The sequence below is a fragment of the Lepidochelys kempii genome, chromosome 10 (assembly GCF_965140265.1).
Source record: "Lepidochelys kempii isolate rLepKem1 chromosome 10, rLepKem1.hap2, whole genome shotgun sequence".
In the NCBI taxonomy this organism is placed as follows: Eukaryota; Metazoa; Chordata; order Testudines; family Cheloniidae; genus Lepidochelys; species Lepidochelys kempii.
Window position 1 is genome coordinate 49807372 of NC_133265.1, and position 16484 is coordinate 49823855.

A 16484-nucleotide genomic window follows, 5' to 3' on the forward strand; every position below is an offset into this window, starting at 1 on the left:
CTGCAGTTCTCATTTAAAACAAAGGGTAGGTTTCTAAGCCTTTGTGAAGAGAGCCTGAAAACATAACCAGACTGAAAGGAACAGGGATGGAAGGACCTAACAATCTTACATGCATAGCATTTATGTAAAATGAGTGAGTTATATTTGCTGTTTGTCCCAAAGAAACATTGTCCTAATCCTCCCCATAACCTTATGCCATCCTTGTGCATAGAACAGAATGTGAACAGAATTTGTTTGCATTTGAAATAGGTGGCAAAATTGCACCCGTTGTTGGTGTCAACAAGGCCCTTTCAACAGCTGCTGTGATGAAATCACTGACTATGACTCATGTGGCTTCCAAGAGTAAAGGTTTGGTTTGTCCCATCCCTCTTCTGTCCTTCTTACCAACATGCACTTGCATCACTCTTGGGAGAGGCAGCTTCAATGCATCTCTAGCCAAAAGTAGAGAGATTCTGACAGCTGCCGCAAGTGCACACATACTTACACATACAGGACTATGGGTAAGAGGAGTGGGTTGGAGGAGGGTGAGAATTCATGGAAACAACAATTCTGACAGATTTCTTCAGCTACTTGTTTCAGAATGGCTTTGAGATCAATCTTTCTCCTCCTTTGTGGAAAGTCCTTTTTGCACATACTGCAAGCCATGGTTAGGCTTATCCTGCAAATGATGGAAACCCCCCACCTCCACCCCTCCATAATCTCAATCACATATTATAATTCCTAGCTACTGCAGACACATGCAAGAAAGGGTTTGATCTCCAGAAGTTTAATGAGCCACAAAAGTCACTTTAAATGGGTACAGTTCACCTAATGCCGTTATGAGACTGCTGCGGGATTGTGTGACACAGTAAAAGACGCTTCCATTACTGATCAAGGAAATCAACCTAAACCACTTAAATGTTTGTGGGAGACTATTTACATTTCAGTGAGTTAACAGCCTTTGGGGTAGCATGATACAGCGTATGTGGTGGCTTCAAGATGTTAAATACAGCCAATTAAAACTGGAACCAAATACTGAACAGAACTTTTCTAAGTCTCAGCTAAAGATGAAGGAGAAAAATGAGACTGAAGAGTGGCCTCTGTTTCTGTGTATTTTCTAAACCAAGAACCTAATGGCAACTACCACACGTTTCTGTGGGACAACCTGTGAGAAACAGGCTGCAGATGGACACACATGTGCACAGTACGTTCAAAGAGGGTCTAGGAACAAGGATCTAGTCCTGAAAAGATGGATGAATAATATGGTCAATCCCAGAATGCCTGGGAAAGGTCTACGCAGAGCTACCATACATACCCCTGGTTACACCAAAAGAAAGATCAATTTTCAGTAATTATAGGAAATTGACCCACTGAGGCTAATAGCATATTATAATATGTGTAAGCACTGGCTTTCTGTGAACGAGGGAAAACAGTGATGTTTCGCTTCTGGATGTTAATAAAGAGGATTGATGCTTTAGTCAATAAATTGGGCGTGTGCAGTTAAGTATGTATTTACAAACACAGAACTGATTAGAGATGGGTCTGAGTGGAACTCAGGATGAAAAGTCCTTCCAAACCTCCTCCTATTGCACCCACCTCAAAAAAAATCTTGGGGAAAATTTGGATCTTAACTTTGAAACTCAGGTCTATCTCTACGTATAGTGCAACGGGAAAAATCCTGCATTGGTAGAGAGGGCTAGATGACTTAGTCTTTCCTCTTGCTCATGTCTATGATTCCTCCTGCAAACATTGTTTAACTGCATGACAAGGTGTAATTCTGACATTGTTTATTTTCATTCATTTCATTTTTGGAAATATGTCTTAAATTAGCTATGCGGAGTGTGGGGGAGGGGGATGGGTCATCATTCAAATGATTCATATGCCAGCGTGGTATCTGACTTTGCTGCTAAGAACTCGTTGGCTCTCAGATCATTTCTGTACAGACTTCTCTATTAAAAACATGTATGACTCTACTCTCCAAATCAAATTCTGAAGTGACCCGCAGAATCCTCCTGCAGCTCCTGCAAGAGTGATCAGGAATAGGCGAGATGAGTTCATAAATAGTTTTTCATACCTCCTTCACCATCACTTCTTACCTCTGTTTGAGCAAGTCCTCCACATCTTTTGCCATCTTTCTCCCATCCAACACTCGCTGGAGAAGCACCTCATAGCCCGAGTGTACAGTGAATTCCTTGCACTGAAATCACAAAGGCAAACAGTTGTGTAAGTTGATTAGCAGACACCATTCTCAAGTGCACTCGAAACCTACTGTAAGTAGTGCTAAGCAAATCAGTTTGGAAAAAATAAGAACTAACTTTAACCTCTGCCCAGAGTGTAAATCAACAGAACTTAAACAAAGTAACTTTTCAAAAATTATTTTTCTTACTGCCTCTCCATATAACGTTCTCACAAAAGGTGGGTGTGCTAACTTAGTACGAGAGAGCCTATTCTTATGTTATTGTTGCTCTCCTGCACAGCAGCAGCAGATGTCCCCAGGGTCTTGCAGGTCAGTTTCGAAGTGGTGGAGAAATTAGTGACATGGTGTTTGTTTTATTTACACACATATATCAGTCCTGGAACAAACATGGTCAAAAGGCATGTAGGCAATTTCTTCTTTCAAGAATCTCAGCCCAACACCAATGCGTAGTTCCCAGGGAGCAACTCTACTCTAAGAATTGCCGCTAATTATAGACCAAGTCAGAGAGCAAACTCTCCTGCTGCTCACAATGTTCAAATATAACAATACACAGCATGTCTTTCCAAGACTGAACATTTGCTCGTACTCTAAGAAAGAACTTGGAAGACTAAATGTAAGAGTGTCACTTGGTGACACCTGCCATAACATGACATCCCAACCCATCCAGATGCAACAAGTACTGAAATATCCTAAAGGGAGGTAGTGCATCAGATCTCCAGCCCAATTTAGCTGAATGAAAAGGTCTGACAAGACCAGAATCTGAGATGTTTCTGAAATGTTGGCATTTATCAGAAAGGGAGAAATGGTTTTGAGCACAGATCTGAAAGTCAATAGTTCCTCTGTCCTATCTCTTACACAGACACCTGTTGTAACCTTCAACTGGTCATTTAACATCTTTGCCTCTGTTTCACCACATGTAAGATAATTCTTAGGTTCCTTCCAGGGCTTTTGTGTGAACTTTCTCTGGTTGTCAGATAAGAGTTGAAGCTACAAAGTGCTATATAGAAGTTAAGCATTAATATCTGAATTTCCAAACATTCAGAGGCTCACCCTTCAGTATCTATAAGGAATGCACATTAGAAGCTACATAAATAGAATTTTCAGGAAAATATGATTATTTTAGTCCTTATCACAGTCTGTGATGATGGCACATAAGAACGGCAATACTGGGTCAGACAAATGGTCCATCTAGCCTTGTATCCTGTCTTCTGACAGTGGCTGGTGCCAGATGCTTTTAGAGGGAATGCACAGAAGAGGGCAATTATAGAGTAATCCACCCCCTGTTGTCCAAGCCCAGGTTCTAGCAGTCAGAGGTTTATTGTCCAAAGTCAACTGGATTTTTTTCTAAAGCTTACCAATGGATTAGAGAGCTTAATTATCCAGCCTAACTCAGATGATCAACCAAGTTTATCGAATAAAATATTGAATTATTTTAAAGCAAAGATGTAATATAAAAATGAACCTAGTAATAGCTCCACTAACAAGCAAATAATGCCTTTTTGTGTTTGTTTTTGGTTTCTACTCTAGCTTCATGGGGCAGGTTTTATTCTGGAAATCATTTTGTCATCAGAGTATTGGTGGCATGAGAACCCATGGCATTTCCCTGTCTCTCTCCAGGAGGTCTCAGATATGCTGAAAAGGTGGAGAGACTATACTGATCACTGGTGGGTTACATTTTGAGTACTCTTGTGGAAGAGGAGCTAATGCGCACATCAGTTCTCTGAGAAGAACAGACAAAGGCATACCACTCCCAGACGATCCACTCCTGCCAGGGCTTCCCTGCAAGACAGCAACATTCTGTAATGCACTTTGTCTATAGAAAATTGATAGTCCAGTTGTAAAAGCCTGAAGAACTTGTTTCACAGCCATGAGGTTGCACTAGTGATTTTGGCCCATCTTAGTTTTTGCATGGGAGGCTCCATAACATACCATTAAAGCCTACACAGGAGAACAGCTGAAGTATTTTATCATCATCCCAACGTATCAGCTACTCTGTTTGAGCAATTCCAAAGATAATGCACAAGCTGTGAAGAATCTTCCCATCCCTAAATCCATCTCTCGCTAAAGTAGATGTGGCATCATAGGCTCTAAAAAGTTGCTGTGATGCATGGCTATGCAGTGAAATTGTAAGTGTGCACAGGGAACCTATGGAGTATTAAATTGGTCTGAAGCACTGAAAGTAGCTACCAAGAACCAGCTATTCCTTCACTGTTGCATGCAGTGATTATTTTATTTTGCATTTTTTAATTGGAGGCTTTGTAGTACCAGGGTCATTTTTACTTGCATTTGGCCACTTCTTACTGACTTGCAGATTTGTATGGAAGTGTCAATGGGGAATTAGATTCACAAAGATATGGAGGGCCACCAAGCTAGGGAAAGTCCAGAAACCAAAAAAATGTGGGAGGGAAACGGGGTCTATAAAACTGTCAAATGCTTAGAGCATAGCCCTGGGAGCCAGGACTCCTGGGTTCTGTTTCCTGGTTCTGCCACTGACTCATATTCTGGGCCCCATTTTAAGTTTGAGTACTTTGGTTTATCTATCTCTAGAATGGCTATAGTATAAAAATAGGGTGCCATACACTACATGAGTATTACAATAATTAAATAGTAGTATTGCATTATGTAGCATATAAAAGCTTAAATGAGCTGGTGTACAAGCACATACAGGACATTACAGGCCCATCCCCAAATTGCTTACTGTCCAACATTAAGTTTGCAAAAGTATTCATTACCAAGGTGACCATATTTCCCTATGCTGAATACGGGGCACCTGGTAAAATTACTCGTATTCAAGCGAGTTCAACGGCAATCAATCAGAGCTATGCAGTACAAACATTCAAATTAACATCAAGTTGACTGAGCCCCATTAAAAAGATATACTGTGTAGTTGGATTCTTTTTATTTACCTTCTTATCTTTAAGGCTTTAGGGGTAAGCCCTAAGGATGCATTGTGCACCAGGGCCCAGGGGGCGGCTCAGCAGGGGAGGGTACCTAGGGGATGGAGCAGCCCTGCACTACCTGGGGGCAGGACCCAGGATGAGGGGGGTGGGTGAAGAGGGAAGCCCCTGCCTGGGGGCTGCTGTGGAGCCTGCAGGGTCAGGGCGTGAACAGGCTGGAAATCGCTTCCCCCTTTGCCCCCCGCTGCCACCACCGCCACTCCAGAGCTGAGCTGAGGGGCAGAGAAGCTTCCCCGTGCCAGCGCTCTGCGGGGCTTTGACACATGCCGGGCTCGGCTCCTCCTGGTCAGCACCCTAGGCCAGAGGGTCTTCGGCTTTCCTGGGGCGCCAGCCCAGCCAGAGGCAGGGGGGAAGGAAGGAGCCCGCCTAACAACCAGGCTGTCGGTGAGCTGCGTGCTCCAATCAGTGGCTGGGAGTAGGATGTAGGGTGACCAGACAGCAAGTGTGAAAAATCGGGACAGGGGTGGGGGGTAATAGGAGCCTATATAAGAAAAAGACCCAAAAATCGGGACTGTCCCTATAAAATCAGGACATCTGGTCACCCTAGTGAGATGTGCCCCACTGGAGGGGATATGGAGGAGCAGCGGGGCTGGGGTGGTGAAGGGGCAAAGCAGGGAGAAATCAGTGAGAGGGGGAGCACCCACTGGGTGGACAGCAGAGGCAACACGTAACTGCACTCACCAGCCACCGCAGCGCATAGCCAGCACCAGCCAGAAACAGGATGGGGGCAGGCCCTGCTGGCCAAGACCCGGCACACAACAGGGGCTACATTGACAGACCAGCAGTGGGTGTGGCTGGCCCCACGAGCTGTATCCTCACTTCGCCACCAGCCTTACACACCCACACCCATCGTTGGCCACTGGACTCCCCGCCCCACTCACCACTGGTGGGTGGGCAGCTGGTGAGTGGGATGCAGCCAGCAGCAGGACCCACCAGTACTGATGCAGGGTGAGCCAGAAAATACAGGACAATTTGCTCGTTTTTATGAAAAAGTCAGGACATCTGCAGGAGGGCTTAAATACAGGACTGTCCCTTTAGAAGCGAGACATCTGGTCATCCTATTCATTACTCTTTTAGTTCATCATCTATTCACAGACCTCAAAGGATTTATCATTTTATAAATGCCTTGACGTATTGCCTTCCTACCAGAACTACCAAGAACTAGGTCCCTTTGGCAAGACTTGAGACTCTGGAGGAACCATCTGGCAACTAACAGCCAGATTCTTACGTTTCATTTTAAAGCAAATATACAGAGGCTTCAGCTACTGACTTTAAGAGAAGGGAATTGAGCATCCTTCAGGAATGAACATCACAGACTGATTACTGGCTTGTAGCCTTGTGCAGCTGCTGTTATGCTTCTAAACTAAGGACTCTGGGTTTCAGTGGTTCTGAGCAGCATGTGGCTCCATGGATTCGGAAGCTTTTATTTCCCCCAGTGCTAAGTTTAACTTCTGTGGTTAATCTTTTGCTATCACTTGCACATTTACAAGCTTCCAATGCCACAGCTTCCTGACAGCGGCAGCTCCTTCCTCTCTAATGGAAACTTACAGTGAGCCCCGGGGTTAAGCGAAGGAGAGGAGGAGGAGAATGGCCCATACTAGTCCTAGACAAATGCCTCTACCAGCAAAATACACATCCTATAGAAACTGAGGCAAAACAACAACTTACATAGAAGATGCTGGGAAGGGGATGGTGAATCCATCCATGCCACTGGTGTAACCACAGGAAACTGATATTGTTAAAGATGCCCATCTGATCCTTGCCAGCAAGCTACACCCGCCCACACACTAGCATTATTTCTGTTCTGCTGTTGTGGAAATATGTTTAACACCTCACATCTATTGAGTAGATAAAATCCTGAGCCATTGTCCCACTTATTAAAATAAAGAACAAAAAACAAACCTACACTTGCCATTTGAGGACCGAAGTAGGAGAGATACCTAGTAACCCCACTGACAGCTGATTGCCACCTGCTTTCGTGCAATGTCTTGAGAATTCAGGTCCTGATGGAAGCTTTTTTGCTGCTGTTGTGATAGAATCTCATTTATCCTTCCCCTGGTCTATGTCTGATAGCAATTGCTTCAGTCATATACTCCATACACAAGTCATAGCCCACAGCTGATTGAATTTTTCCAGGGAAGTTCCATCATATTCTGGAGGAGCCTTTCTAGGTGGGTTTTTTCTCTCCATTTAGTTTTGTTGCAAGCTGCTCATTCTAGTGTGGTCTTAGGGCTAGTCTACAGTCACTATACAGGCTCTGCCGAAACAGCTACACTTACACAGCTATTTGTGACATAGCCCAGCATCTGGTGACAGATGGATTTTTTCTGCTGGTAGAGTAACACCACCTCCCCAAAAGACATTAGCTATGCCGACCACAGCACTCTTCTGTCAGCATAGCAGCGTCTACCCTGGGGGTTTGCCTGCATAGCCATGTTGACTAGGAGGTGGGGTCCCTAACAGGCATAGCTGTGCTGACAAAATTTTCTAGTGTGCATTGGCCTTCAAATTGCCGCTGGAGCCCCGGGCAGCGTGGGCCAGGCAGCGCGGAAGGGCTGACTGGGGGACACTGACCCCTCCCCCAGCCCCGCCCCTTCTGCCCAAGGCCCTGGCCCTTCTGGGGGTGCTCGAGTTTTCAATTTTACTTTCATCCCTGGCATACTGATTGTCTGGCTTCACCCACATAGTTTCTATTGGGCCATTTAGTGCACGGGAGGACTTACACAACATGTTGTGCTAGACGTGTAGGAACCATGGATCTTGAAAGGTGTGTTGTGGGGGAAGTGTTGATCATTGTACCAGTGGTGATATGTATACAGACATTCTATAATTGTTCATTCCATAATTGTCTGGAAGCACCTGACAATAGTCACTGCTAGACATGAGATACCAGACGAGCTGGCCCACTGCTCTAGTAATAATAAGGCAATGTCTACATTCTCTGCACTGGGTCCCTTTTGTCTCATTATGAGGTCTGTGCAGACCACTGGAAAACGTGGCAAGCACAGCCTGCTCCGGACTAGCCACCTCTCAATGGCTAGCTGTGCTCCTGGACACAGGACATTATGGGTCAAGTTCAGTGCTATCCACAGGAAAGGGAGTATCCTTACTCGGCAAGAAAGTGAGAAATTCAACATCTGCTGTACACCAAGCCAGGGTATACTAGGTACCAGGTAACCAGGATTGCACACAATGGGAAATTTGGGCACACTTGTTTATCTCTCTGTAGTATTTCCTTAATCTTCCAAGGCTGACATTCAACACTTAATACCATCTCTAATGCTGGAAATGCAGTTAGAAATGCTGGGTAGCAGTGCGTTGTTAAAAAGCCCAAAGAAGACCCAAAGCTCCCTTTCATGCCCAAGAAAAGCTGCGCAGAGGAAATTAAACAAATTGCACACATGGTGCATCCCCCCCGTGGAGCAACACACAATGCTGCAAATTGCAATAAGAACTTAAAAATGCAAGAAAGAAAACTTGGGAAAATAAAGCCAGATCTTTAACCCAATAGTTAACACTCATAACAGCTGCCAAAATATTCTATAATAAATTCCCAGGCCAAGTGCCAGAGAGAATGTGGGCTTGTCTACATGGTGCATTAGTCCTCACCAGAGCGGTGTAAATTTTAGATCCTGCTGGCACATGCTCAAAGTTCCCTTTGTGCGCATTAATGTCGTCCCATTTCAAGCAGACTGAGGAGCCACAGCAGTGGTTCTAGCAAATGTGCCTATCCTTCAACTGCTAGAAGTCATTCAAGTATTTAGTTGTAATGGAGTGATTGTTCTAATGTCTAATAAATGTAAGAAAAAAGTGATACTATATTCAAGACTAAATCATGATGCTCTCTGCACGAGTAATCTAGATTCTTGGCAACAAGAGGGAACCATGAGTTTCTGCAGCACATCTACCCAAGAGGCAGGCAAAGGTTCCCTGAAGAACTATGCGGCTTCAGGTGGCAGGGCTGGTCCATTTAGGGGCATGGCTATGGCACTGCTTGGCATTCTTGCTGGAGTCCCTCAGGTGGTAATGGGACTAGCACACAATATTATTTTTAATAGCAGTGAGAGTGGACAGCTCGCAGTGATTCCTGAAGGGCTCTGGGCTACACCTGGTCCCCTCCTTATTCCCCTGCCTCAGTACCCGTCCGAGTGCAAACACCGGAATTCAGCCCTTAATGTCTGCAGGAATATCATCAGTAATTGAATTTGTATGGTTCTGTCTACATTCCTACCTAACAGCATGTGGAGGGGATGCCTTTGTCATTCACTTCTTTTGGAAAGTGAGTATGTACAGTGAGGATCTCAACGGATCTGCTTCCTGTTTGTTTCTTACTGACTTTACTGACAAAAAATGACGTTTTTACACATAGGCTGCTCTGGCTCTGCAGTGCTGTGGGAGAATGAGCTGGCTTCTGTTCTGCTTCACGCATCAGTTATTATCTGTCAAATACTGACCTCTGTTCTTTCAGTCTCTTAAGAGTCCCCACCCTGATTTTCAGATGTTAAGTTTAATTTTGCTGGGCTGACAATTAGAAGAAATATCTTTTAACTTTCAAATACAGTAAATTTGACATTGAAGCTAAATCACTAACGAATGGGGGAAGGGGAGAAGCAATTATGATTTCAAGTTATTTATTAATAAAGTGGCACCCTTGCAAGGTGCTCAGAATTCACATATTACATTTTATAATGTTCTATATAAAAATAAATTCTAAAAATAATTTCCCCAATGAAATAAAGTATATATTAGATCAAACTCTCTTACTAATTTCCTACATTAACTCCAGTTTCTGACCGCATACCAGAAGACACAACAATATATACATATTTGAATGATAAATTGTGGTTCTTCATTACAAATTTTGAAGGTCACTGCTAACGTTATTAGTTTCTTGTGAGATGACTTGGAAGTATATTTGTATTTAAAAGTGACAAAACAATTAAGCCATTTAATTTTTAAATATTAGGAGAATAAATAATATGAGTGCTAGATTTTGTCACAAACAGTATTTAACAGCTGTCTGAAATAAGAAGAGATGTCCATCTGTAAAGTCACTGGGATAATTTTATGTCTGTTTGCCAGGAAAGAGATTCCAATTAGGTGAAATTTAGAGGAACACAAAAGAGGATTTGCCCATAGTCATGTCACCAGAAAGGAGTATCTAATCTACCTTGTCCAGCAGATCTTAAATCTCTAACAAGAAACTGCTTGACAATTTTAGTGTAACTGAGATAATGGGTTTGCTGTAGCCCATGAAAGCTTATGCTCAACTAAATTTGTTAGTCTCTAAGGAGCCACAAGTCCTCCTTTTCTTTTTTTGAGATATTTGGGTATTGCTTTGAGCTTTTTCCATTACTAGTTTGAATCCATCTTGGTCTATGATCTAAAGCCAAAGGTTACCAAACTTTTTTCATGGGGTGGACCGCACCTTGAGTTAGACACAGTCCTGGCACCACCTTCCACTCCCATTCGTGATTGCTGAAACTTCCACCTCTCTCATTCATCATCTTTGTGGCAAAGTCAGCAATTGCTTACATGAGAAAGCACATATGGGGAAAGACTTGATGTCTTTTCCCCTTCCCTTCAGCTAAAAGTGAAGAGAGAGGGGAGCCAGAACAATGTGACCAGATGGTTCTCTGTGGACCAGCATCAAGTGCTCCACAGTGCACAGCCTGGGAATCTCTCATTTAGAGGTTGTTGTTAAAGGCTAAGTCCTCCAAGGAGCTCTGCCCTCTGACCCCAATCCAGCAAAGCACTCATAAGAACATTCTGGATCTGACCAATGGTCCATCTAGCTCAGTGTCCCATCTCTGATAGTGGCCAGCGCCAAATGCTTCAGAGCCTGGGAATGAAGAGAACAAAGCAATATTGAATGATCCATCCCGTTGTCCAATCCCAGCTTCGGGCACTTGGAGGTTTAGGGACACCTGGAGCATGGGGTTGCATCCCTGATCATCTTGGCTAATAGCCATTGATAGACCTATTCTTTTTGAACTTGCACACCATCCCATGGCGACAAGTTCCACTCAAACCATGAGACTACCCACACGCCTAAATTTAAGCACATGCTTAAGTGCTTTAAGGATTGCAGGACTGAGCCTTAAGAGGGTATTTTGTGAAGTTTATTGCCTGCTCTGGGGATTCTTACTATATCTTCAATTTGGACCTCCCTGGAAAGTATTGTTGCTAACACTAAGTGCTGCATACACCTATATCAGCTGAGCTACTAGGTAGAAGCATAACTGTGACATTGCAGGTTTCTGCAGTACAAAGGAGATCATAACACAGGAAGAAAATTGAGAATAGTAGTTCAATATTTGTCCCCAATAATTTTAAATTTCAAGGTGGTATCAGCCTGTACATTGCTAAATAATACTTACTAAAGCATCCATCTGGTAAACAATAAGCTTGATTAGAGCTCATCAGATAATGAAAAAGTTAATTCATTTCATTTGACTGGAAAAAAAAATCAAAATTCATCCAATAGATTAGTTGTAATGGTTCATTTAACCAGTGTATCCCTCTGGCTGCTGTGTTATGATCCCACTCAGAGCTCAATGTACAAAGGAGCCAAGGCTGTTACAACCCTACTACAAAGCTTGGGTTTTGACTCAATCTGTAGATGTTCTGGCGGCATTTGGTTCTGTTCCCTGTGTGTTGGCTAGGATGGCTGCTATCACATAAATGAGGCATTGTTCAAGATTCAAACTTCTGTGAGCCTTAGATGCTCAGGATAAGCTTCCTCTGTCCAATGGAAGTGTCTAGCCCACTGTGCAGTTTGTTACACGTGATCCACAGAGCATGTGAGTCTGCTCAGCTACAGAGGCTAGTTCTTTAGCTCAAGCTGTCCAGACTTGTGTTTGTTACACCGCAGTGGTTTCAGAACAGCTCTTCTCTGACACTAACACACTAACGTGGGGTTTGGAAGATGATGTGAGGCTTTTTGGTGTTGTTTTTTTTCTCCCCTGCAGCTTTGACCAATGCCACTTTTGGAACTGAGTGAAAAGCTTTTAACTTGCTGTCATAAATATAAAGGGAAGGGTAACAACATTTATGTATGCAGTAACACAAAATCCCTCCTGGCCAGAGGTACAGAATCACTTTACCTGGAAAAGGTTAAGAAGCTCAAATAACCTGGTTGGCACCTGACCGGAAGGACCAATGGGGAAAGAGGATACTTTCAAATCTGGGGGTGGGGGGAGAGGTTTTGTTTGTGCTCTCTTTGTTTGTTCCCTCTCTGGATGGAGAGAGAGACCAGGCAGGTAAAGCATCTTCTGAAAACATACCTGAAATGATACATCTAAAATTACAGAAATTTTAAGTAAAGGCAAGGAAATGTGTTAGATTATCTTTTGTTTTAGCTTGTGAATTTTCCCTATGCTAAGAGGGAGTTTTATTCCTGTTTTTGTAACTTTGAAGCTGAGCCTAGAGGGGAATCCTCTGTGTTTAAAATCTTTTTATTTACCCTGCAAAGTTACCTTCCACCCTGATTTTGCAGGTGTGATTCTTTTACTTTTTTTTTAAATAAAATTTTTCTTTTAAGAACCTGGTTGATTTTCAGTGTCCTAAAAACCCAGGGGTTTCATCTGTGCTCACTTTGTAACCAATTGGTTAGTATATTATTCTCAAGTCTCCCCAGGAAAGGGGGTGTGGGGGCTTGGGGGAATATTTTGGAGAAATAGGGACTCCAAGAGGCCATTTTCCTGAATTCTGGTCTAAATCACTTGGTGGTGGCATCAATATCATCCAAGGACAAGGAAAGGATTTGTGCCTTGGGGAAGTTTTAACCTAAGCTGGTAGAAATAAGCTTAGGGGTCTTTCATGCAGGTCCCCACATCTGTACCCCAGAGTTCAGAGTGCTGAGGGAACCCTGACACTTGACAATGCCTGGATTTGTGGTCCTACATTTCTCTTGCAACATCTCTCTCGTGTATTTCAGGTGGGATTTTCAAAGAGACCTAAGGGAGTGTAGGCACCCAAATCCCAGCCTAAAACAATGAGAAATGGGTCCATGCTACACAATCTGGATCTGAACTTCCTGACAGGTTGAGAGGTTGGATCCGGGGTTTGGGTTTAAGGGGGAGAGTGGCAGGAAACTCCACACAATTATCCTCAGAGTTTTCGGATAATCATCTCCTCAGGGTGGTGGTGCAAAAGTCAAGGGGTGATGAAGTGGGCAAGTTGGAATATATTTTCTTATTGCTGTTTTCTCTCCCACCTCCTTCCCCAGTGCTCTGTAGGTACCTCTCCTCATGCAATAAGGCTTTAAAAAGGGAACTGAGTAGCTGAAAAGTGTGGTTTTTCTAGTAGGTAGAAGTTTCTCCATAATAAATAACTTGGGTAAATGTCAGGACTGATTTGAGAACAATAACTCATAACTGGGTGTGTTTCACATAATGATTCACGTGGTGATTGGTGGCTGAGCTGTGGGAATTTGGATTATATAAAGAATCAGAGGAACCTGTGGGCAGAGCACCTTCTGTAGTTTCAATTCTCTACCCCTTTAGCAGGAATAAAGTGGTATCTGAGTGCTAAAACAGTGAATGTCTGGTCTCTTATCTCCTCTTAAAGGCTCTTGCTGAAGGTCCTTGCAGTGGTAATGCTCATGTCCTTACACCTAAGCAAATAAACCTAATGACTAATACAGTCCCTGTACCCTGTCAGTCTTGCATTAAAAATTTAAAAAAGAAGACAGCTTGGAACAACTTGAAATTCCAGTGTTTCTATATATCACTGCACCAGAACAAAGCTCCTAGACAGAAACAACTAATTTACAAAAAGAAAAGGAGTACTTGTGGCACCTTAGAGACTAACCAATTTATTTGAGCATGAGCGCTCATGCTCAAATAAATTGGTTAGTCTCTAAGGTGCCACAAGTACTCCTTTTCTTTATGCGAATACAGACTAACACGGCTGTTACTCTGAAACTAATTTACAGCTGCTTAGAAGGAGGAGTGTTTTTGCAGGGCAGTTGGCCAGCATCAAACCTTTAGCACTGAGTTGTTAACAGGTAGTTCGGTAGCTCATCTCTGTATTGCAGAGACTAGGGGTAGTGGACTGGAGCACAGTAGAGGGGGGCTGGAAGTTAAGGGGGAGCATTTTTCAAGTTTGTTCCTTTATATTTTCAAGTGATGAAATCCTACTGGAAGAGGACAAAACTGTGACAAAACTAAAAAAATCTCAACCAGTTAATCAGAGCTTAGCTTTGGACAATGAACCTCTGCAAAATCCCCCACTAACTCCTTCAGTAAGAGGATCCTATATAGCCAGTCTTGTGTCTGAATACATATTCTAATGAGATATGCCCTTGCTTATCTAACCCTGTATAGAGACATTTAGGCCTGGTCTACACTAGGAAATCAGGTTGGTTATAACTATGTCGCTCAAGGGTATGAAAAACCCAGACCCCTGAGCAACGCAGTTAAACTGACCCAACCAACGGCATGGACAGTGCTAGGTCAACGGGTGTGAGAAGCAAAGATGAACAGTGCAGATAGAAAAGGCACCCCAGGAGTGTGACCATCACCCCCACAAACACACACCAGTTCAACTCCTCTCCAGAATACAAGGAATCAGCCCAGCCTGGGTCTGGTGTTGTTTTAACATCTGATTAATGACCTAGATGTAGGAATAGAGAGCACACTGATCAAATTTGCAGATGACACAAAGCTGTGGGGGGTGGGGCGGGGAATTGCCAATGCTTGGGAGGATAGAGCTAAAATTCAGAGGGATCTTAATAAATTGGAGAACTGGGCTGTAGACAACAAAATGAAATTCAACAAAGACAAATGTAAGGTGCTACACTTAGGGAAGAAAAACCAAATGCACAAATACAGAATGGAGGGTAACTGGCTTGGCAGCAGCACTGCTGAGAAGGATCTGGGGGTAGTGGTAGATAACAACTTGAACATGAGTCAGCAATGCAATGCTGTTGCAAAAAAAAGCAAATGCAGTTTTAGGTTGCATTAATAGAGGCATAGCATGCAAGTCATGGGTGGTGATAGCACTGTTCTATTCGGCACTGATTAGGCCTCAGCTGGAGTACCGTGTCCAATTTTGGTCACCAGTGTATAGAAAGGATGTAGAAAAACTGAAAAGGATCCAGAGGCAAGTGACAAAGATGATCAAAGGGATGGAATGCAAGCCATATGAGCAGAGGCTAGAGTAACTGGGTATGTTTTTTCAGTTGGAGATTAAGGGGGGGACATGATAGCGGTATTCAAATACTTGAAAGGCTCCATTAAAAAGATGGAGAAAAGTTATTCTCTCTTGCTACAGAGGGCAGGACAAGAGACAATGGGTTCAAACTACTGCACAGCAGATTTAGAGTAAATCTCAGGAAAAAATTTCGTAACTCTAAGAACAGTAGGACAATGGAACAGAATGCCTAGGAACTTTGTGGAAGTTTCTTCACTGGAGGTTTTCAAAAGGAGGCTGGATAGCCACCTGTCTTGGATAGTTTAGCCACAACAAGTCCTCCATCTTGGCAGAGGGTTAGCCTAGATCAGTGGTTCCCAAACTGGGGTTCACGAAATGTTACAGGGGGTTCTTGGAAAAAATTCCCTAATGGCAGACAGAGCTGTCTCTAGGGAGCCCCTGGACTTCCAAGAGCTAAGCAGATCAAAGCAAGCATATCTATCACACTGAGGAGATTTAAACTTCAAGACTCCTTATAAGAAATGGAAACGGAGGTGGATATTTTTTGCTGTCTTTAAAATTAAATAGGCAGCTAGTATTGGTTTTAAAATTATTACGAAGAACAAGTTTAACCTTTGTTGTAATGTGCGTTGTTTGCCTGGACTGCTCAAGACCTGAATGCTTGTGTAGGAGGAACTCTCTGAGTTGGCTTCTTAAATCGCTTCATGCTGTTCCTCATCTGATACTCCTTGATGAAACCTAGGAGCCTTGTCTTATAACAGGCTTATTCAAAGTGATACAAGCTATGAAAGTGAGATCCTGGAAGAGTGTAGCTGTTTTCATAATGTAATAAAAATACTGTAATGATAAATAATAATAAATAGTTTATAATAAGCATGTCATAAGAACAAATTTTATATTTCCAAGAGCACTGTTTTTATAATTTATACTCAGGTAAAGGAGACAATCCCTGGAAATATTCAATTTGGCCGGGGGGGGGGGGCAGTTTGCGAGACTTGACATTTTAGTGAAAGTGGTTCACAGGTGGTTAAAGTTTGGGAACCACTGACCTAGCTGACCCTTGCGGTCCCTTCTAACCCTATGATTCTAAATGCACAAAGCAAACTAACTACGCAGAACCTCAGAGTTACAAACACCTCAGGAACAGAGGTTGATTGTAACTCAGAAATGTTTGTAACTGAACAAAACGTTAT

The 16484-nt window shown here is 43.1% G+C and overlaps 1 protein-coding gene across 5 annotated transcripts in view; it reads right to left on the reverse strand.

Annotated features, from left to right (window-relative positions):
* Positions 1-16484, reverse strand: part of PSTPIP1 (proline-serine-threonine phosphatase interacting protein 1) — a 99581-nt gene that overhangs the window by 68257 nt on the left and 14840 nt on the right. For all 5 annotated transcript variants that reach the window (XR_012153955.1, XM_073303504.1, XM_073303502.1 and 2 more), the window contains exon 2: positions 2076-2176. Coding sequence is in view for 4 of the 5 variants with exons in the window: in XM_073303504.1 (XP_073159605.1) it covers positions 2076-2176 (101 nt within the window). In the remaining variant the exon portion in view is untranslated. The remainder of the gene's footprint in view (positions 1-2075; positions 2177-16484) is intronic.